This window comes from Zootoca vivipara, chromosome 10 (assembly GCF_965207765.1).
Source record: "Zootoca vivipara chromosome 10, rZooViv2.hap1.1, whole genome shotgun sequence".
NCBI lineage: Eukaryota > Metazoa > Chordata > Lepidosauria > Squamata > Lacertidae > Zootoca > Zootoca vivipara.
The window spans coordinates 60,085,993-60,108,616 of NC_142593.1; the positions used below are offsets into that span (position 1 = coordinate 60,085,993).

The following is a 22,624-nucleotide window of genomic DNA, read 5'->3' on the forward strand; positions in this document are numbered from 1 at the left end:
ACCACAGAGTCTAGGGCTTGCTGATCAGAAGGTCGGCGGTTCGAATCCCTGCAACGGGGTGAGCTCCCGTTGCTCGGTCCCAGCTCCTGCCCACCTAGCAGTTCGAAAGCACATCAAAGTGCAAGTAGATAAATAGGGACCGCGCGGCGGGAAGGTAAACGGCGTTTCCGTGTGCTGCTCTGGTTCGCCAGAAGCAGCTTTGTCATGCTGGCCACATGACCCGGAAGCTGTCTGCGGACAAACGCCGGCTCCCTCGGCCTATAGAGCGAGATGAGCGCCGCAACCCCAGAGTCAGACACGACTGGACCTGATGGTCAGGGGCCCCTTTACCTTTAAGGTGTACCTAGCAGACTGCCTTCCCCATAGCAGCCCAAGCAGATATTTAAGATCTGAGAAAGCCTTGCGGATTGTCACTTGGTGCAATCGCAGAAGCAGGACTTCTTGGTGATGCTCTTCCTCAGGTAATCTGTGGGGCAGAGACAGTAAGGACCTTTAGACACCTCTAAAAATGTCTCTTCACTGAAGCTTTCCTGGACTCGTTACGTCTTTCATTTTGTACGCTGCTTATTTTTATTTGTCAGTTTTCTCCCCCCCCCCAGTCCACATTCTCACCTAGACTTTTAAGGAATTCTTAACAAATGCTGTTGTATTTCTATCACTTTAAGGTAAAGCTATTTTTTTTATTATACTAAGCCACATGGAATAAATAAGTGAATAAAGGGTCTACTTAAGAGGCTTTTAAATAGTTACAGAAGTGCTTTTGCTCTACCCTTTCTGTGGCTGGCCGGCCTCCATCCCGCTGAGAGCCTCCTGGCTATCCCACACCAGCTATGCAGGCTGCATTAAACACCCCTCCCTTCCCTGTTGTAGTGGCAGAAAGGCACTCCTTGCTTTCTAGAGGAATCGTAAGTGTAGCACACGAACAGGAGTCAAGATTCTCAGCAGGGACGCAGCTGATGAACCCATTCAGAAAAGGTTTGATGAGGCTGGCAGGGGGCACGTCCAGTCAAAATCAACCCTTCCTTGTGAGCTTGGATGGCAACAGATCCAAAGTACTTGCATTACAGTCCCCTGTTCAGGCAGCCAGGCAGGCAAGCACCCCACATTTTGCACCAACTCAGGGTTTCGAACTATGCACTAGGGGGGCCCCCAGAAGCAAGCCTCTCCTCTGACCACTTGTCTCTCCTGTCTCCCTTAGGAGAAGAAAGGCCAGGAGGTCCAGAAAGGCCCAGAAGTGGAGATTGCAAAGCTGGACAAGCTGCTGAATCTGGTGAGGGAGCCGGTGGCCAAAACCAGCAAGTGAAGCCTGGCCAGTGTGCGCCCCTCCCTGTCTCCGCTCTCCCTCCCTGCGTGCAACTCGGAAGCTCTGCACTCCAGGAACAAGCACCCCTTTGTAAGGGCCCTGGCCCTGCGCAGACAGCTGCACCGAAGCCTTTTTGTTCTGGCACAAAAGAAGATTCGGTTTTGGTTTTGCATACAGAAAAATAAAAGCTGAGGCTCGACAGCTGTGCAGAGAGCATGCAGGGCGACTCTCGTCCAGCCGCACATCAGGAGGGAGGGAGAAAGAGGGGGGTGTATGCAAAGCTGTCTCTCCAGCTGATCACAAGGAAGAGGCCCAATCCTGCCCTCTGCAGAATAGGCCACTTGCAGGCTTGGAGTGAGAAAATGTCTACGATCAAAAAGATGATTCTCCAAAGAGACCCTCCTGAGAATCCCACAAAGGGCCAAACAGGATGTGTGACACCTGTCACGCAGTTTGGTGCTGCCTAGCTGATCTTTGCAAACTGGCATGCGCCCACCCCACGGCCGCCCAAGCCAAACCGGGGCGTTCCTTTTAACCCTTTGGCCCCTGTGTCAATTATAATCTTCCTCTCCCAGGCCTGCTTTCAACAAGGGGAAGAAAGTCGAGACGCTCTCCGAGCACCAGCTTCAGCCTGTCCTTCTGGGTACAGACACGGGTTCAATAAGACTGGGTGCTTCCACTCTAACCCTCACTCCTCCCGCATCCTCCTGCTGTTGTGCATGCCTACATGCCCACCCCAGGGCAGAGCAAGGGGCCTTTGCTCCCCTGCTGCCAGGCGCTGACACAGAACTGTCTGGTGCAGTTAAGCCCTTGCGTGATGAAGGGCTGAGGCAGAAAGCCAAGTAGAGCTGTCGTCACGGCCAGGATGAGGAAGCTGGTTGCCTCCCAGCTGCCTCCATCAACCCACCCAACTTTGACCTCTCTCCCTCCAAAAGGGAGCTGGGCACTTTTCAGGGGCGCATGACCCCTCTCCCCCCGCCACCGCTTCTCCCTGGAAGCCCAGCAGTTTCTTTTAGAGACAGGAAACAGAAGCAGAGCACAAGAGGTTTTCTGTCTGCTAGAAACTAGGCAAGTTTTTTTTATTATCATTATTCCAGTAAAATCAGTCAGGAAGGGACGTGTTAAGCCCAGTGGAGAGTCATTAGCATGAGAAGGGAACAAGCAGCTCTCTGCCTCTTAGCAACACAAGGAAGCAGAGAGACCCCCAGAGACCCCCCCCCCCCACCATACAAGCATACACACTCCCCGGGAATCCTGCTGCACCAGGCACCAAACCCCTCACTTCCCCCTTCTTTATTGCAACAGCTCTGCTTTGGGGAGGCAGACCCACCCCAGTTCTGGCCCCACATGCACTCTACTTAGTTCACCTGCCTTGCTCCTGCCTCTTGGGGATCTTGCTTTGCTTAGAGAAGGTGATGGGTGGGGCAGGGGAGAAAGGCTGAGACCCCCCAGGAGGAGGGAGGGAGATGCACACGCACAGATCCCGAGACTCGGCCGCAAAGATGGGTGAAGGCAGGTGGGTGTGCAACAGAACGCTCCTTGCCTGAGCAGATTCTCAAAAGTTTCTGGACCATCCAAGCCCTCATCCTGAAGCCATGGGAGCAGGTAGGTCAATTCCTAGGAGGCACTTCATCATATCCACCTCACGTTCTCATCCCAGCTCCCTTCCTCCATCTCTACCAGTACTGCCATTCTTCTGTGGTACCAGCCTTTACCCAAGCCCTGCACACTTGTATAAGCCCCCTCCCTTGGGGCCTGGATCCTTACTTCCATCACTGAGATGGGGGGGGGGCAAGATCTGGAGGAAAGAAACTACTTGACCCAGGGCTGGCCTGCAAATGCCCAGCAGGTTTGTCTGCCCCCTCGGGTTTCGCCATCAGCTGCTGGAAAGAGGGAGCCCAGCTCATCCATCGGAGAAGAGGGTGCTCTTCCGCACTGCCCCCCAAACCCTCACGCTTTGTCTGTGCTCAGCGGCCCACAGGAGACGGCTTCCGAAAAGGCACTGATCTGTGAACATGGCTCGGTTGCTCCCCTTCCACCACTGCGCTGCCTTGAGGCCCCCGAAGAGACAGAGGCGAGGCGGAGGCCCCCCAACCAGAGGAAAACAGGAATCTCTCTCAAGGGGACCCTGAACCATCCGAGGTTTTATCGAAACCTGGCTGGCGGGACAGAACGTTCCAGAAGATCCCGAGCAAAGCTGCTTTTGTGCTGCCACGCCGGCCGCCATCTTGACAGGGCCAGCCCCTGAGTTTGGTACAGGCAAGTCCTCTGCGAGGCAATCCTGAATAATGCAGCGGAACCAAGCCCAGCTTGTTCCTCCGCCTGCTGCGCCTCAGCTGCGAACGCCACTCAGCCTTCTTTGGGCTCCTGCGTGGGCCTCCTTCCTCCATGGCCCAGAGACCCCTGCCCTCACGTCTCGAAGGCCACAGAGCTGCCACGGCCAACGCCCCATGTCCCTAAGCTGCCCGGCGACGAGGCCACGGTTCCCTCAGTGTTTCTGGGTTCTAGACAGGGGAGGCTGAAATCCCCGTTCCGGGGGCTTTTGTCGGACAGGCAGGGTCACGGATGCAGCAAGTACTTCTCCTCGTTCCCCCTGTCGTCCGTCTCAGAAGAAGGGCTCTGGTCGGGGCAAGATGGTGTCCGGCAGGCCTTACAGAGGATGAGGAAGAGGATGAGGATGAGGAAAGCGATGAAGCAGTTGAAGACAATAGCAATGACTGCCCCGGTGGAGAGGCCTGCCCCCATCCTGAGTCAGGGCACAGCTAAGAGAGGCAGGCCGTGACACTGCTTACGCAGCTGGCAGGCTCCCTCCGAAGACGGGCCTGCGCCGTCGCTTCTGCTTCTCTCCTTCCCCCTCCCTTGAACCATGAAACGCTCCTTCCTACCCCTGGGCTGTGCTGCCAGAGGCCCACATGGCTTTGCCCCCGGTGGAAAAACCACAGCCCCACTTTCTAAGCAAGCGCCGTCAACGCGCCACATGCCACTCCTCTTTGTGCGACAAGGACTGGCTTCGAATCCACCGAGGTCATCCTGCGAAACGGCGGCAACTCGCTCTCCCTGTTGGGTGGGTTCTGCTGCAGACGCTGTCCAAAACTGCAAAGGTCCGGTTTGATGGCGGTGCTCGAGAAGAGTCCCCCCCCGAGGCAGAGAGCAGGGGCCAACGGAGGTCACGGCTGCTTCTGTTCCCGCATCGGCATCCCTGCAATAACAGAAAAGCCCGTGGCATCATTAGGAAAGGATGGAGCTTCTCCCACACCAACACCCATCCCACCGTGGCAGGCGCAGGTTTCCCCACACCGTGAAGCTGCATTTGGCAAAAATCTCACCTCCCGAGTCTCACACAGAACCCAGAACGGCATGTGCCCCCATTGCACACACTCTCCTGCCCCTCTGGGATCTCACACGCCTGCCCCCTCCCTGCCCCAAACACACCTCCCTCAGATGCGTGTCTTCCTTGCCTCCCCCCTTGAAAACCCCACCACCCCCTCTAAGCAGTCTTTCTCCATCCTGTCTCTTTGTCTCCCACCACATTTAAGCCACAGTGCGGCCCTCTACTTCCCCCCGTGGCCCCCAGGAGCCACCCACTCGCGCAGGGGCGACACTGGGGTCCTGCTGCCCTTTCTCTACAATGTCTCCCTTCTCCACGGTTCCCACAAGGCCAAAATGTGGGCCGTTCGGAGTGCGCTGACTTTCTTGCCTTAGGCAAATCCCCGTGGAACGCCCTCCTATCAGATGTCAAGGAGATAAGCGACGACACAAGACACAACTTTTAGAAGACATCTGAAGGCAGCCCTGTATCGGGAAGTTTTTATGTCTGGTGTTATGTTTTTGTATGTGTTGGAAGCCGCTCAGAGTGGCTGGGGCAACCCAGCCAGATGGCTGGGGTAATAATAATAATAATAATAATAATAATAATAATAATAATAATAATAAATCATCTCATGGTTGAGGAGGAAATGCTTAGAGCCTCTGGGCGGCATTGGATGAATGCCTGAAACCCCAAGAGAGCCTTGAGTTCGAGTTAGGACGGGCATAAGAGCCTCACCCCCTCATTGCTTCCACACTCTTCCCTCCCCCCTGCCCAGTGGCTCCCATTAACAGACAAACTGGAACCTCGCCTTTCCTCTTCCCCCAAACACCTGGAATCCATCAAACCTCAAAAATGACAACTGAATTATGCAATTGAAATACCCATGGCAGTGACGGGGGGTGGGGGTGGGGTGTCTCCATGCTGGTGTTGCGACCTGTTTTAAAGGGGCTGGATGCTGAGGAGCTTCTCACGCAAAGGCAGCCGGGGGCCTCAGCTGGCACAGCAAGGCAAGGCCAGAACTGCCAGATAGCTGAGAACACAGAGCCATCGCCTAGGAAATATCACCCCCGGCTACTCAGAGGAGGCCATTCATTCACCAGGGACAAGTGCAGCCTTTGTTCTCCTTCAGATAGCCAGGGTCAGATTCTGCAAGGTGCTGAACCCCATCCCTACCTCCCTTCCCAGCCTCCCGCCGGTTGGAAAACTTGCACCCAGGAAACCCTTCAGCCAGGAGCGACTGGGGTTTAACAGAATCATCGCACTGGGAAGGAGAGTTGGAAACACAAGCCTCACGGCCGCCAAACAAAACTCTCCTTTTAGGAAAGGCAAGGCACTGATCAGGAACATCTTGCAAAACAGCTGAGGAATCGTGAACTTCCAAGAAGTTACGACTGTCTCCACGGAGCTGAGCATTGTCGGCTAAGCATCTGGCAGTGAATTAAAAACAGAGGGTGACTTCTGAGCGAACGCAGATGCGCCCCGAATCCAGTTAGCGGAGCAGAATGCAAAAGCCCTGCCAGGAGGGCCTTCCCACCCCAATGGGGTGCCCTCCAGGGGCTTTGAGAATCCCCGCTCCCACCAGTCAGTGTGGCCAATGCCCTCGGGGATGATGGGAGTTGTAGTCTAACAGCACCCTTGCCAAAATGGGGCAGCACTGGGAAGGCGCATTAAACATCCCATGGGCACGCTATCCATTTTCCCTTTTGGGGGCACTGTGGGGCAACATCATGGGCTCAGCTCGCCTTGGTCCCCACCAGGGACAGAGCACAGAGGTGGGGCGGGCTCTCATCTGAGTGCCCCAAAGTCTCTTGCGGACTCAGTCTCAGTTACATAAGCAGAAGCAAGCTCGCCGCGAAGAGGAGATCCCGCTTCGCAGGCCCATCTTTGGCAGCCAAATCCCTTCCGAGCGGCTGAGCCTGCTTTGGGCTGCTTTTTGGAGCAGCTGACACTTTGCTCCAGCCCCAGGGCTGCCACTGCAGCAGAAGCTTCCACCACATTTCGTGTCTCGGGGGATCAGTGCAGCCCGTGACCTTAAAGGAACCCAGCCACACACACACACACACACACACACACACTCCAGCCCAAATGGCAATCACTGGGCCTCCCTCTCGCATCCTCCTCCCAACCTAGGAAGACGCTGCCTTAAGAGCAGTTTGCCTGCCTCTCTTGAAAAGGGGCAGCTTAGAAACCTCCAGAAGAGACAGTTTCAGACCAAACAACTCCGCAGTGGCCTTGGAGCAGTGTTTCTCAACCTTTTTTGGGCCATGGCACACTTGTTCCGTGAAAAAAATCACGAGGCACACCACCATTAAAAAAGTTAAAAAATTTAACTCTGTGCCGCCCTATATTGACTATAATTATGACTGTAAGAAACACTTGCCAATTGCTGTGTTGGTTGCAATCTCCTGTAATAAGGCTTCACAAGCCGTCCGGCGGGTCAGAGCTGTATATTGGCGGCCGCCAGGCTCGTTTGCACTGAGCTTTGGGAAAGAGGAGGAGAAATATTGCTTTCCGGCGGGTCAGTGTTGTGTATTGGCGGCCGCCAGGCATGTGACAATGCAAATCGCCCTTCTCGTCGCCGCACGTCGCGGCACACCAGCCAGCGTCTCGCGGCACACTAGTGTGCCGCGGAACAGCGGTTGAGAAACGCTGCCTTGGAGGGCACTTTCAAAAGGGATGGCAAAGGGAGCAGAAAAGCAGAAGCTGGGTGACCAGGGGGCTGGGACATGGAATCGTAGCACTGTAGAGTTGGAAGGGCCCCCAAGGGTCATCCAGCCCAACCCCCGGACAAACACAGGTGTCACAACTCTCACAAGGGAAGGTGACAAAGCTGAGAGCGTTTTAGCTTAGGAAAGAGGGAACTAAGGGAGAAAATGATGGAGGGGCACAAAATTATGCACAGTGGGGGAAAGGGAAAAGAGAAACATTTTTCTCCCTCCTAATATATACAAGAAATAATAATTTCTGCCAACTTGGAGGGCTGCAAAGGGAGATTAGACAAACTTACGGAAGAGGAGTAGGAAGAAGCTTCCAGTGGCTACTAGCCATGAGGGCTGAGCAATACGCCCAGCCACAGTGGCTGTGTGCCTCTGAAATAGCAGTTTCTGGGGGACTTGTGCATTAGAGTCAACAGTGTGATGCAGCAGCTAAAAAAGCCAATGCAATTCTGGGCTGCATCAATCGGAGTATAGCATCTAGATCTAGGGAAGTAATAGTACCACTGTATTCTGCTCTGGTCAGACCTCACCTGGAATACTGTGTCCAGTTCTGGGCACCACAGTTCAAGAAGGATACTAACAAACTGGAACGTGTCCAGAAGAGGGCAACCAAAATGGTCAAAGGCCTGGAAACGATGCCTTATGAGGAACGGCTTAGGGAGCTGGGTATGTTTAGCCTGGAGAAGAGAAGGGGTGATATGATAGCCATGTTCAAATATATGAAAGGATGTCACATGGAGGAGGGAGAAAGATTGTTTTCTGCTGCTCCAGAGAAGCGGACACGGAGCAATGGATTCAAACTACAAGAAAGAAGATTCCACCTAAACATTAGGAAGAACTTCCTGACAGTAAGAGCTGTTCGACAGTGGAATTTGCTGCCAAGGAGTGTGGTGGAGTCTCCTTCTTTGGAGGTCTTTAAGCAGAGGCTTGACAGGCATATGTCAAGAATGCTTTGATGGTGTTTCCTGCTTGGCAGGGGGTTGGACTAGATGGCCCTTGTGGTCTCTTCCAACTCTATGTTTCTATGATTCTATGATTCTAGAGTAGGGCCCCTCTCAAGTCTGGCTTCTGGCTCCCTGGAAGCAGCTCGTTGGGCCCCATGGAAAACAAACTGCTGGGCTAGATAGGCCTTTGGCCTGATCCATCGCCAGGGTTTCCCTTACATTTCTATGGCCTTCATCCTTCTGTCTCCTCCAACAGGAGGAGGTAGGCCAAGTTTGCAAAGCAGAGCAGGGGAAGCTGGGCCTGGAGAAACGATTCCGTCACTCTGGAAAACATTCCTCCCTCTCCGTTAAAATAAAACTCTCATTCCAGACCCAAACTGAGCCTGACAAACACACCCGCCACCAGCTCCCTGAAGCCAGAGGCCCTGCACCAGTTAGAAAGTTTTCAGGCAAGATTTGGGCAGTTTCTGGATTTCATTATCTGAGCCCAGCCGGGTGCTCGCAACAGAGCAGGCAAGGTTGGAGGAACAGGCTGGCCAAGATCAGCAGTCTTCTCGCCTCCATCCCATAATCCCCCTGGAGCCAGGGGCAGCAAGTGAGGCTCTGCTGTGCGTGCTTTACCGCAAGAAATAATTGTTGCTGTCCAAAGGGTACAAGCAGTTCCTGTGGCCCAAGGGAACAGACCTCAGGACTAGGGAAAGCTGTTTCCGAAGTCCAGCTCTGGAGCAAAACTCACCGTTTGGTCTCGGACACCAGAACATCTCAGCCTCAATCCAGAAACAAGAATTAGTAGGACCAAGAAGACCCTCCCTAGTCTTCGTCCCCAACCTTCAGAAAGACAATCCCAGGAAAAAACAGCTGCAGCTTGTTAGGCTTTGAAACTGAAGCGTGAAAATCGTTTCTTGAAGCCAGCGCATGTGGAAGTTGAATGGGAAAATGTCTCCTGAACTAGCAGTTGTTTGGGTCTTCCTTGCACGGCTGTGGGTGGAGATGCCTGCTCAGGGGTGCTGTTTTGGCGCCTGAAACAATGCAAGGCTGGAAAATCCCCTGGAGCCGTTGGGTGTGCTGAACGATAGTAAGGAAAAGGGCCTGGCTGAAGTCCTTCTGCACAAGAGTGCAGCAACGATGCCGGCAGGCACTGCCTTAACCAGGCAGGCAACTCCCAGAGTGCCCTGTGTTCAAAAGCAGAGCTGCAACATGCTCCCCAACATTAGTCTGTTCCTCAGCAGGTGCCGAGACCAGAGACGGGTTTCCCAGGAAATTCTGAACTGGATAATTCCGGGGGGGGGGGAACCCTATGCAAATGAGGGTTATTTGCATCACCCTAGAGATGCACACATATATAATTTAGCGCTTTATTTTGCTTGTATTTAGAAGGTCTAGCCCCTTTTTGTACACTAGGCTTGGCTCTGGTTACTCATGGCTGAGGAATACGGGGCAAGGACCTGCCTTGAACAACACCCAGAATTATTCTCGGTATTCGCAATCCCGGAGCCCCAGCCAACCATTCCCTCAGCAATTTCCGAGAGAGGTTTCTCACTGCTGTTGCAAAACTTCGTACTGCAAAATGCCTTGGAAATTTGGATGGTGTTTTGCCCTCACAACGGCTTTCTGAGGTCGATCACAACAATGCCTGTTTTTTTACAGATATGACTGCCTTATAGAAAATTAAATCTGTTGACCCAACTATCCCAAACTTCTCCAACTTTGCAGGACTTCCAGCAGGAGATTGAATGGGGGCCTCATACCTGTGTGACACAAACCCAGACTTCCATGATTCAACCTTCTGCAGGTGTGGGGGACCTTTTGGCTCCCCGATGCTAAGGTACTACAAATCCCACACCTGCTTGGGCTGATGGAAGTTGTGGTCCGAAACATCTGGAGAGTAGGCTACCATGCTGGGGAAACTGGGTATCTTCTGAAGGACACCTGCTTCCCAAAAGTTCAGTCCAATGTAGGGAAATGCAAAGGAAGCCAGCTTTTCCCATGAAAAGAAAGAAAGAAAAAACAAATTTCTACAGTTCGGCTGGCCTAATGAAGAGATTATTGACCATAGATTTTGAATAGGTTTAATGCATGGGTAGGCAAACTAAGGCCTGGGGGCCGGATCTGGTCCAATCGCCTTCTCAATCCGGCCCACGGATGGTCCGGGAATCAGCTTGTTTTTACATGAGTAGAATATGTGCTTTTGTTTAAAATGCATCTCTGGGTTATTTGTGGGGCATAGGAATTCATTCATTCCCCCCCCCCCCAAAAACCATATAGTCCAGCCTCCTACAAGGTCTCAGGGACAGTGGACCGGCCCCCTGCTGAATAAGTTTGCTGACCCCTGGTAATGGGATGTGCCAGAAACAACTCTGGACCTTTCACACACAAAACAAGGACCAGCACTTCTCTGTTCGTCAATTCCAAGTGTCTGCATTGGCTCTTTAACTTGACACATATTGCCCCCACCCCACACAGTGCAAGGCTATTTGACATACCCTGCAATTTCCCCTGCTATTTCCCCTCTCTTTGGAAGGGGTCGGGCGCCATCATAGCTCATTGGCAGTGCCCAATATTTTCTTTGGCCACCACAGGTGCCCAGCCCAATCCCTAGCATCTCCAGGTTTTGTAGTGCATTTGCTCCCAAAGAATCGAGCCCTTGGACAGACCTCTTCCTCCTGGGACCACGGCCGGGTGAGCTGATGGAGCGGCTGGGCACTTTTTGTAACTTGGGATTCCTAGGGGGATTCCTACATTCCTGGAGGCCCCCCCCCCTCAGCCCAGAAGAAGTTCAGAATTCACCTGTGCAGAGCCAGGTGAAAATTGGCAGGTAAGGATCTGGGGAGGGCCGGCTGCCAGCGCCCCTCCCTTTCAGGAGCAAAGTCAAAAGGGCCAGGCCTGGAGGGGCAGAGCTTTGCACCCGCACCCGCACCCCCACAGCTCAAAGTGGCCTCAGCCAAAAACTACATCACGGATGGAGGGCCGTTTAGTGGGAGAAGCAGGGGAGCTTCGTGGGGGTGGGATCCATAAGGAGCTGCGTTCACACCTTGGCAGCACCTTCCCGCCCCGAAGAATTCTGGGCGCGCCCGTTGGTCCGGGGCGCCTGGGAAGCGGCGCTCCACGAGGGGCAATGACGCGCGTCCAAAGTGCCGTGGGGACGCACTTCGAGGCGCGGTCCTGGCTGCGGGCAGAAGCGCAACCTCCAGGTCCAGGGGCAGTCTACCCGCGACGGCAAAAGCAGACGGGGGCAAAGGCGGATCCCCGACCTGCCACCTCCAGCCCCAGTCCCTCGGATGGGGGCGATCCCGTCTTCCCCGACTTAGAACCCCCGGCGCCCCGGCCCGCTTCCTCCCTCTCCGGGCGCGCTTTCCGTGCCAAGGGCGGCTCGGCGGGCGCTCTGCTCGCGCTCAGAGGCTCTCTCGTCACTTCCATTCATCCCCAGGCACTCACCGGGCAGAGAGTAGTCCCCGCAGATGCGACGCTGTTGGCGGGGCTGGTTGCCTGGCCGGCCTTCCTTCCTTCCCTCCGTCCGTCCGTCCGTGGACTCCCGCCGTCGCCTCCGCCGCTGGACCGGCCCCCGCCTGACTCGCGCTCTCCTCCGCGGGCCGGGAGGGCTGCAGGACGCTCCGCCCCCGCCCCGCCATTGGCTGCGCTCTCGCTGGCGGGGAGCCCATTGGCCCGCCCAGGCCGCGCCCCCTCGGCCTCGCCGCACGTGAGCACCAGCTGCCGGCCCAGGCTGGGCGCGGGGAGGCGGAGACCGCGCGGCGGCGGCGGCGGCGGGACGGGATCGCGGAGCGGAGGCGAACCGCGGGAAGGTTCGCGCGGCGGCGGCTCGGTTTCGCTTTTCGCGGCGACGTCTGGAGGAGAAGCATGTGCAGAGTGGCTTCTTTGTTTTTTTAATCGAAAAATAAAGTGAAGGAAAGGGGGAAAGGGGGAGGGATGCTTGAAACTGTGACATAATACAATATGTGAATTTATAAGTAATATGGTTGTTCCAACAAGTGAATTCTTCTCTCTACAGTAGGATCAAAATGAGAAGGCTGTAGGTGTTTGGGAGGGGGGGCAGGGGGAGCTTTTCTTTATTTTATTTGATATAAAGGATTTGGATGCCATTTCAGTACAATCGCGTATAAGCAGTCAAGAAGGATGCAAAGGGGGTGGGGTGGGGGTGGGGAATCAGTTAAAGCTGCATAATCGAACTGCCTGTTAAAATTCCTGCTGGGATGAAGAAGTCCCCAGTAATATATAATTATTACTGGAAGACAGGAGTGCCTGGCGTGCTATGGTCCATGGGGTCACGAAGAGTCGGACATGACTAAACGACTAAACAACAATAATATATAATAATGATAATATTTATACCCTACCCATCTGGCTGAGTTTCCCCCTCCCCTCTGGGCAGCTTCCAGCAGGTATAAAAACATAATAAAAACCGTCAAACATTAAAAACATCCCTGCAAAGGGCTGCCTTCAGATGTCTTTTAAAAGTTGTGTACAGTAGTTCTTTATCTCCTTAACATATGAAGGGAGGTGTTCCACAGGGAGGGAGCCACTACCAAGAAGGCCCTCCCTCCCAGTTCAACATGGAGGGGGCCTGCTCTGACCTCAAGTGGAAGGGAGTTCCACAGAACTGGGAGCAGTTCTGCGATTTAAACGCAGTAAAAATAAGTGAATGATAATAGATATAATCCAGGATGCGGCAGCTAGACTGGTGATTGGGAGCGGCCGCCGAGACCACATAACACCGGTCCTGAAAAACCTACATTGGCTCCCAGTACGTTTCCGAGCACAATTCGAAGTGTTGAATGCTGACCTTTAAAGTCCTAAACGGCCTCAAGTCCAGTATACCTGAAGGAGCGTCTCCACCTCCATCCTTCTGCCTGGACACTGAGGTCCAGCACCGAGGGCCTTCTACGAGAAGCCAAGTTACAGGCAAGTTACTGAGAAGGCAGAGGGCCTTCTCAGTAGTGACGCCTGCCCTGTGGAACGGCCTCCCACCAGATGTCAAAGAGAATAACAATTACCAGACCTTTAGAAGGCATCTTAAGGCATCCCTGTTTAGGGAAGCTTTTAATGTTTGATGGATTTTCTGTATTTTAATATTTTGTTGGAAGCCGCCCAGAGTGGCTGGGGGAACCCGGCCAGATGGGCGTGGTATAAATATTATTATTATTATTATTATTATTATTATTATTATTATTATTGATGGGCTCTTCTTATGGTCTTAAGATGTGGCTGTTTTTATGGCTTCTGGTGCTTCTTGCCTTCTTTCCTGTGGACTGCCTGGTTGGGCGAGGGAGGCTGGCATCATCTGTGCAGGACTCAGACTGGGTGGGGGCACAAGGAAAGTTAGGCCAAAGGAATCCGCAGAGGAAGGAGCAGAGGTTGTCTAAGGACAGCCCTGTGTGTGCTTCAGCATCCAGAGAAAGGAAGAGGAAGAGGAGGTGGGGAAGGAGTTCTTCAGAGGAGCCGCCTGCCCAGGTCGCTGCCTTCAAGAGATGCCAGGAGCTTGCTTTTTTCTTTCTAATTTAGGATAAACGACAAATTTGCCCATGTGATTGATGGGGCCAATAATATGGGAAGCAGCCATTTTAATTGAAACAGCAGTACCAAGAAATGGATAAAAAACATAAACAACAGGAGAGGCTGGTTTGATCCCACGGACGGGAACGCACAGAGGAACCAGAGACAGAACCGTCACAGTGTGCTGACTGCCATCTTCAGAGAAACGTGCATTGCTTTTAAGATTTTTATTATTATTATTTCAAAGCCTTCTGTGGTGCTTTTTCGGCAAGGCTGCCCCTCGAAAGGGGTTTGCCAGCAAAGAAAACCATATAACAATGAAACCTTAAAATATCCAGTTACAGGTAGGTAGCCGTGTTGGTCTGAGTCGAAGCAAAATAAAAAAATTCCTTCAGTAGCACCTTAAAGACCAACTAAGTTTATATTTTGGTATGAGCTTTCGTGTGCATGCACACTCTGTGTATCTGAAGAAGTGTGCATGCACACGAAAGCTCATACCAAAATATAAACTTAGTTGGTCTTTAAGGTGCTACTGAAGGAATTTTTTTATTTTTATTTAAAATATCCAGTTACATCCATATATAAAACCAGCGTGAGATAAAATAACCCATTTATCACCGCAACAGGAGACTCTGGCTGAGAGTCTTGATTTAGAACCCCAAGAAAAAGCCATCGGTGGAAATGGCAGAACAATGGCAATGTATTGGCCAGAGCGGAAGACTCTGCAGCCAGCAAGGCTTAAATCATGTGGCTTTTTCGTATTTCCCGCATGTGTTTGCAATTTCGATCCCCACATTGTTTCGATTCTTCTGTTGGCCAGAATGAACATTCATCTTTAATAGCTTTGACTTCTACACTCTGTCCTGCATTAGCTAATTTGTAGAATCATAGAGTTGGAGGGGACCCCCAGGGGACATCTAGTCCAGCCCCCGGCAATGCAGGTATCACAGCTAAAGAATCCCCGGCAGATGGCCATCCAACCTCTGCTTAAAAACCTGCAATGAAGGAGAGACCAGCAGCTTCCACTATTGAACAGCTCCTACCCTCAGAAAGTTATTTCTAATGTTTAGTCGGAATGCAACATTTGAAAAACCCAGCTGCTACATCAGAACAGGCCAATCATATCTGCTGTTTTTCTTAAAAAAATGTTTAGGGGTACAGTACTCTCATTTTCCTACTCATATTGAAATACTGACCCTCAGTGGGGCCAAACTTAAGATTCACAAAATGTTTAGGGGTATGCATTCCCCAGGGGAAAAAGCACCGAATACAGTCATACCTCGGTTTAATTACGCTTCGGTTTGAGTATTTTCCGTTTAAGTACTCTGTGGACCCGTCTGGAACAGATTAATCCACTTTCCATTACTTTCAATGGGAAACAAAATAAAAAAATTCCTTCAGTAGCACCTTAAAGACCAACTAAGTTTTTATTTTGGTATGAGCTTTCGTGTGCATGCACACTTCATCAGATACACTGGAACAGAAGTCGCCAGACCCTTATGTATATTCAGAGGGTGGGGGGTGGGGGTGATGGGAATGGGTGATGGGCTGATAGGAGTGGTAAACCTGTTGATGGCTGTTAACGACTGTTAATGACTGCAATTGGTCTTGTGGAGGGGGGGAGCAAGGGCTGAGGTACTAAGGAAAGCTTGATCATGTATAATGAGATAAGAATCCTATGTCTCTGTTCATTCCAGGTGGCTCCATGGTTTTAAGCTTGCTAATGAGTTGCAATTCAATAGGAAAGTTCGCTTCAGGTTAAGTACAGACTTCCGGAACCAATTGTGTACTTAAACTGAGGTACCACTCTACCTGTGTCCATTAGAATGCAGATTGTGCCTGACCATTGGCTCTCAGAGCCAGAGGGGTCCCCCACCGCTGATGATTTCTCCTGCTGACCCCTTTGTGGATTGTTGTGGAACCTAGGAGGGGAGAACTTTGCAAAGCTATCTATAATACTGGACATTGTGTCGCTTCTGCCATCTTCTGGGTGGAACCAAAACTGCATGGTGGAGAGGGCTGGCGGCATTTCTGTTCAGTGGACTGTCACTAATTTGGACAGCATTGGCAAAGAGAGATTGACTTTTAATGAGAGATTGTATTTTAGTGTTCTGTTGGAAGCTGCCCAGAGTGGCTGGGGAAAGCCAGCCAGATGGGCGGGGTATAAATAATAAATAATTATTATTATTATTATTATTTTGAGTTGGCAGGGCTCTGGGAACATGGCAGTTCTGAAACAATGCCGGGTTCTTCGTGCTTGCGACTAACCTGCCTCCAGCCGACTCCGTTATGCCAGCTGCAAAATTGGGCATTTGCATATTTGTCTATTTTGTTTCGAATTCCGCAGAGATGCTGTAGCCATGGATTTTCTGCATCAGCGGCAAGCTGAATCTGGTGAGGTTCCTTCCATCTCCACGATTCTGTTGTTTCCTTGTCCTTAAACGCTGCCCTGCTTCAGAAGCTAAAGAAAGTGGCTGCTGCTCCAGGGCTTGCTTTCCTCTTCCCTCCTCATTCCTTTTTTCTTTTGCGCCATGTACTAAATTGTACTAATAAAAACTGGTGTGTATTAAATTGCATTACCACACACTAATTGTACCATATTGTGTAGGAAGCTGTTTTAACCCTGGGGGGTTGCAGAAGTTGAATCAGGATCCAGTGGGGAGTTCTATGGCTGATCTGCTGTAGGATTTCTGACCTCAAAATGGTTTTAACAATGGCAAGAGCAAAGCAATTTCCCCAAGTGAATCGGGCGGCTGAAATGAAATGAACCGTATTAAGATGTTTGTGTGGCAGAAATGCAAACTCAGTTCAGTTCTGGTACGGAAAATAAATGCCCAGCCTAAAAGTGTGCTCTGAGGTGCCCTGGCCTTCAGTTCTAACTGTAGGGCTTTTGCTGCTGGATCTCTCTGGTAGATCTTGGGGTTCTAGTAAAAACAACACACACATAAAAAGACAACATATTCCAGCTGTCCAGCCTGACAATCCCATAAAACCAGTTCCTGTGTTCTGCAACACTACATGCAAGGACAGCTCTCCTCCCCTGCCTTCGAATGGTGGTCCTTTTGTGAGCTGTTTGCCTGTCCAGTCTCCAGGCTCCTTCCCTTCAGGGCCTTCCCATTGCAGCAAAATTCCAGCAGGTTTTATTTATTTTTTTGCATTTTGAGCTCAAGTGAACATCAAGGAAGCAAAGAACACTCATAATTGTTCAGTAGGAGCATTCTGAGAGGCCTTGATCTCCCTTTAAAAGATTTTGAGAACAGAGCGGGGAGATTATTATCATGAAACAGCACGCCACGCTTTCATCTTTATTCATCCAAGTGGCCTTTGAAAATGGGGCGGGACATGGAGTTAGATTAATAAAGCTGTTAAATGTGGGTGGGAACTTGAAAAGGCTGCCCATACAGCCTGCCCCAACCTGCCACTCTCCAAGTGTTTCTGAGTACAACTCTCACCAGCCCCGGGCACCACATCCCAGCCAAGAGAGTCTGGAACTTGAAGGCTTTTTCAAATGGGATACAGTAAATTTCCTACATACTCACTAGGAAAAGCTGGCAAGCCAGTAAATTGCCATGTGTGGCAAGTGCATGCAGCTTTCTTTTACTGCGCACACAGATGAATGCACATCCTGCGAAGCCTTAGACAACTGTGTTTCCTTGCAATGAAATAGTGAAATTACTGTGCAAGAACGTTAAGAAGATCCCTTCTGGATCAGGCTCATGGCCCATCCACTCCAGCATCCTGTTCTCACAGTGGCTGACCAGATGCACGCTGGATCCGAGCGCAAGAGCAGAGCCCTCTCCCCTCCTGCAGTTTCCAGCGACTGGTATTGAGAAACATTGCTGCCTCCAACTGTCAGCGATCGACCACCCTCTCTTCCATGAATTTGGTCGTTTTTTAAAGCCATCGATGTTGGTGGCCATTGCTGCCTCCTGTGGGAGGGAGTTCCACAGCTTAAATATGCACCGTGTGAAGGAAGGTCACGGCTCAGAATAATGCAGGGAAGAGCAAAACACAAAAAGGATGGAGCCACAACCAGCAGCTGCAGAGGCGAAGGCTGATGTTTGCATATGGATATGAAATGGATAGAGGAATCTTCAACTTACAGGCTCTAGTTAACATTTGAGAATCTCTCTCTCTCACACACACACACTCCAGAATAAGGCTCCTAGAGCTCTCCTCCCAGGCTGTTTAATAAGATGCAGCAAGCAGCTAATGCGATTTCACCAGGCTCTGTTGCTTTCTATTAGTGACTTTGACAGATGCAACGCTCTCCCTGCCATCTGGATTCCACGTTCCATCTCTCTCTCTCTTTTTTTTAATTATTGTTTTTTAAGTAAGTTTTTATTGATTTTTCCATTAAACTTTTTACAACAACTTGATAACTCCAGCATTGTATCTTTATCAGTTTCTAACAGATTCAAACTTCCCTCCTCCCTTTGGTATAAGGTATAGTTCCCTTTAGTTCGCGCATTTTAGAGAGACATAACACAACCGTGACAGCTTAAAAGATTAACCGAAAAAGAATAACTTAGAAACATCAACTTTGTAGGTTCTAACACATGCCCGCCAGAGTCTTTAAACTTTTATAATTCTCTTTAACATACTCTCGGAATTTCTTCCATTCTTCCATCTCTCTTTTTAAGAGAGCAGTACGAGAGACCCTGGCACGGGACCCGAAGGTGGAGAGGTGCAAATCAGCACTGGAGAGCTCAGAGAACAGGGCCTGAATGTAACTAGACATTGCGAAGCAAGCCTGACCTTGCCTGGTGTTGCTTTGCCTACAACAGCAGGGGCACCAAGTTGGGGGGTGCTGTTGTGGGTTCCAGCTCACTATTAACCCCTTGTATTCTGCTGCTTCCTCTGTGAAGTGAGAAAAGGTGGGAAATAGCCTGCAGAACATTTCATCTTGCCAATCAAGATTTTAAGGTATTACGCAGAATATGTTTTTAAATAAACAAAAGGAACAAATATGTTCTGTGCAATCTGAAGCATCTACTCCTTACTGTTAAAGGTTTCCACCTCCATTCCGATATGTCCCCAAGACACACCCCGCTGCACCATACTGATAACCGAAAACCAGAAACCAGTTGCTGCTCCAGGGATTTCCTTTTTGGACCGTCCTTGAAAGTTAATAGAGCATGTTCTGTTGAGTTTGTGGAACTCATCCCTTCTTGAGAGAGGTCACCTCCTAGAGCGGCTGCTGAGCCATCCCATTAATCAGACTTTTAACCGCCAACGTGCGATGGAATCTGCTTGGGTTTATATCAGGTCCATGATTGTGTAGGGAAAACAGGAGATATACGAGTTCAGTTCTGAATGCTGCTCCCCACTTTAGGAACTCGGTGTGAATTGCAAAGCAGATTTACAAATCCCAATCAGACAAAACAAACAAATGAATAATGGATTAATTCCTCCCTATAAAAGGATTACAGGGCAGACTTGTACGCAAGAGATTAAAGAGAAGTAATCTGGTTTCCTTTGGGGAGACGCCTCAGCATTTGCAGGAAGAAAAGCAATCAAGAATACGACAATCTTATGGTATGCATATATATGCTGCAAAATTTTTGCAAATGCCTGAAATCTGCTGGCATCATCTGGAAGAGGAACTGCTACCAGGTACTCTTAAAACAATCCCATAATCTTTGTCCATTGTAGCTGCAGCTGGTGGACGTTGTTAATTCCACATCCTCAAAAGGGCAGCAAGCTGCAACCTCTGTTCCAAAGCCTAATCCTGATCTTTTCTAACTTTTGGTCAGCATTTCTGAGTCCACCAAGTTTGCAAAGCTTTCTGGATCCTTGTGGGCAAACCGCACCCCGTGCACAATTTCTTCCACCTCTCCCTCTTCGGCTGGCTGCGTTAAAGAGACTACTTTAGAGGTAGGAAACTTATGGCCCTCTGACCTGACAGGAGTCCGAGTCCATAAATAGTTGGGGGCACAGGTTCTCCATTCCTCTCCTACCTGGGCCTTTCATAAGGGGAGCCTGCTGGATCAGGCCAATGGCCCATCTAGTCCAGCATCCTGTTCTCACAGGGGCCAACCAGAGAGAAACCCGCAAGTAGGATTAGAGTACAGGAGCCCTCTCTCTGCTTGAGTTTTACAGCAATTGGGAAGTATTGCTGCCTCCGACTGTGGAGACAGAGTATAGCCCTCTTCTGTTTGAATTTGTCTGATCCTCTTGTAAAGAGATCCAGGTTGGGGGCAATCCCTGCCTCCTGGGTAAAGAAGTGGGTCACCACAGGTTAATTAAAATTATTTAACCCATCTCAGCACTTTTCAGCTAGATCCAATCCTGGCCATTGGTGCTGTGGATGAAAACAGAGTGGTTCAGTCTCCGGGCTCATTTGAGGACTCCTTTGTGGAAGCTCCAGGGGAAAGAACCAGGTCCAGAAGTAAGGGAGACAGGCCATTTTTCAGCTTGGCCTGAGAGCTATTTGTTTTGTCTTGAATATATCAATCTCCACCTCGCCCCCCTAAACTACCAGGCATAGCCAAGCTCTGCCACCTGAACCACCAGGTGCCTTTGCCCACTTCCTCTGGGCCCTGCCAGTCTCAACGCTACTCCCCTGACCCCCAAACTGCCTCCTAAACTGGTACACTTTAGGGGCTGCTTGTCCGATAGCAGACACCACCTCCCTTGCTCCACAGCCCAGCTGACATCTCTGCACATTCAGGCTGTTCAAACCTGAGGTTGAGGAATGCTGATTTCTGGCAGGACCTTTGACTCTGCAGGAAAATACTGTCCACAGATTTTCTTCCTCTGCCCCAGGCCAAAGGACAAGGCTTACTTAGATGCTGTCAAAAGACTGCTTTATTAAACCCATAGATCAGCCGTGACAGTTTGCAAGGGAACTGGAGCAGAAATTAATCAAGGCTTGCAGCCATTTCTGCATGTAGAGTGCCAGGCACCCCCTGGTGGGGCATTTCAGCACAGCAAGGAGCTTCAGGTAAACCTCAATTTTCCTGGCAAATCTTCCTACAGCTATGGATCTTTTAAAGTTATTTTTAGTGGACCCATCCACTGCCCCAGTGCTTAAGCCTCTTTTAAAGCTCAATATTTGTGCATTCCATGCTGTGGTAGCTTGAAGGAAAGCGACTGAGGGCGAAACCCATCCAGAACATGTTACATTCCAATAACCAGTAATGTTCAAAGAGGTCAAGGGTCAAAGCCATTAAGGGTCAAAACCAGGCTTCCTCAACCTCGGTCCTCCAGATATTTTTGGCCTACAACTCCCATGATCCCTAGCTAGCAGGACCAGTGGTCAGGGATGCTGGGAATTGTAGTCTCAAAACATCTGGAGGGCTGAGGTTGAGGAAGCCTGGTTAAAACCATCTACGATATGCAAGACTCTCAGCTTCCCTTCTCTGGAATAATAACTCTGACCTCGGGCCCAATTATGAAGTCCACAGCAAAGGTGATTTTCAAGCCAGGGAGTGCCTGATGGGTGGCTTAACCTCTTGGCCATTATGACAAAACGGTGGTTTCTCTCACGCCAATGAGGAAAAGTTGTCCTTGAGGCACCTGAGAGCTGGCTTGGTTGCTGGGTCCTCAGCAGCTTCTGGGGTGATGCATCTTATTGGGGGCAGATCTTGTATTGGGTCTCAGTGCCTGCTTCAGTTCTGCTCCTGAACAGCCAAGAGGAAGTCTTTCATGGCACAGGAATGACATCTAGGTAAAACGTCAGAGGCACAGACTCCTTCTCCAGGCTGCATTGCTGTCAGCGGGCAACCAACAGTCTAGGAGCAGCCAGAATGACCCAGAAGGAGAGTTCAGAGGCTGCCTTGGAAAATGCAGCTCAGTTGCTTTGCCCCTCCTGACTTGGATAGGGACTTCTAGGTGGGAAAGCAAACAGCAGGAACAAGGCACATTCCAGGCAGGCAGAGAGGATTAATAGCCCTTGATCCCAGCAGCTCATGCAAGCGGAAGGAATTCATCATCTCTTCATTGAGCCCAGTTCTCACTGAGGAGGGCGGGGTATAAATAAAAATTATTATTATTATTATTATTCCTGCAGAAACTGACTAGGGGACCATGAGCAACATTCTGCCTTCCTCTGCTTTGGTTTCTAGAGGGAATCTAGGCTGACCACCCAGCCCATATCATTGCCCCATATACAATGCAACGTCAGCCTTCGGTATCAAAGGCAAGGTTTCCTTGGGCTTGAAGGGGACTTTGTGAATATTTTAAGGGAACTGGCAGACACATCCCACCTCAAATTACACGCAGCAAACAGCATAAAAGATTAAGGAAAGCCGCTTCAAAGGGAAAGATGAATTTAGGAAACAGACCTGACAGGCAGGCGGCAACATTTAGACACAGTCACAGTCTGGAAGAAAGCGTTTCAAAGAGGCAGAGGACAGAATGAAGCGAGGGTGACAGCAATGATGGGCCCTGCTAAAGGAACAGCACCCAGCTATTCTCAGGGGCAACTCAGTTCAGGCAGCGGCTGCAACATCACAAGGCTGATGACCTCAAGGACTCCCAAAGTCGCTATCAGGCAAACACCACTTGTTCTCCAAGAAACAAGCTCACAGGGTGTTTGGGACCAATACTTCTTGCTCTCCCACAGGCAACGTTCAATTCTTAATTCCTTTTATCTTGCCTTATTCAAGATAAGATGGGACTTTCTCCTGGCAAAGGTAAATCAAGAATCCTCATCTAACTAAGGGCTGGTAATCTCAATTCAGTCTTTTGACAGCCCTCCTGAATGAATAATCAGCTGTCAAGTCCGGAGATAGCGATAAATTTGAATTATTACCTTTAGTGGCTTAATTGTCAGCCCCTTTTAGCACTTTTGAAGTCAGGAGGACAGAAGAATGAAGTCCCCAATCTCCACCCCTCA

General features: G+C 50.6%; 2 protein-coding genes across 2 annotated transcripts in view; one reads left to right on the plus strand and one right to left on the minus strand.

Moving 5' to 3' along the window:
* Positions 1 to 1,502, plus strand: part of DNAI1 (dynein axonemal intermediate chain 1) — a 136,629-nt gene extending 135,127 nt beyond the window's left edge. Inside the window, exon 20 of the mRNA XM_060280401.2 lies at positions 1,199 to 1,502. Within this exon, the coding sequence (XP_060136384.1) occupies positions 1,199 to 1,303 (105 nt within the window). The 3' untranslated portion in view covers positions 1,304 to 1,502. The remainder of the gene's footprint in view (positions 1 to 1,198) is intronic.
* A 2,212-nt stretch (positions 1,503 to 3,714) lies between these two features.
* Positions 3,715 to 4,188, minus strand: ENHO (energy homeostasis associated). Its single transcript, XM_088652827.1, has one exon. The coding sequence runs from the start codon at positions 4,046 to 4,048 to the stop codon at positions 3,863 to 3,865; it is 186 nt and encodes a 61-aa protein (XP_088508953.1). The 5' UTR covers positions 4,049 to 4,188; the 3' UTR covers positions 3,715 to 3,862.
* Between the last annotated feature and the right edge of the window lie 18,436 nt (positions 4,189 to 22,624).

Coding starts and splice junctions, on each gene's coding strand:
- ENHO (XM_088652827.1), bottom strand. CDS start 4,048: ATGGGGGCAGGCCTCTCCACCGGGGCAGTCATTGCTATTGTCTTCAAC.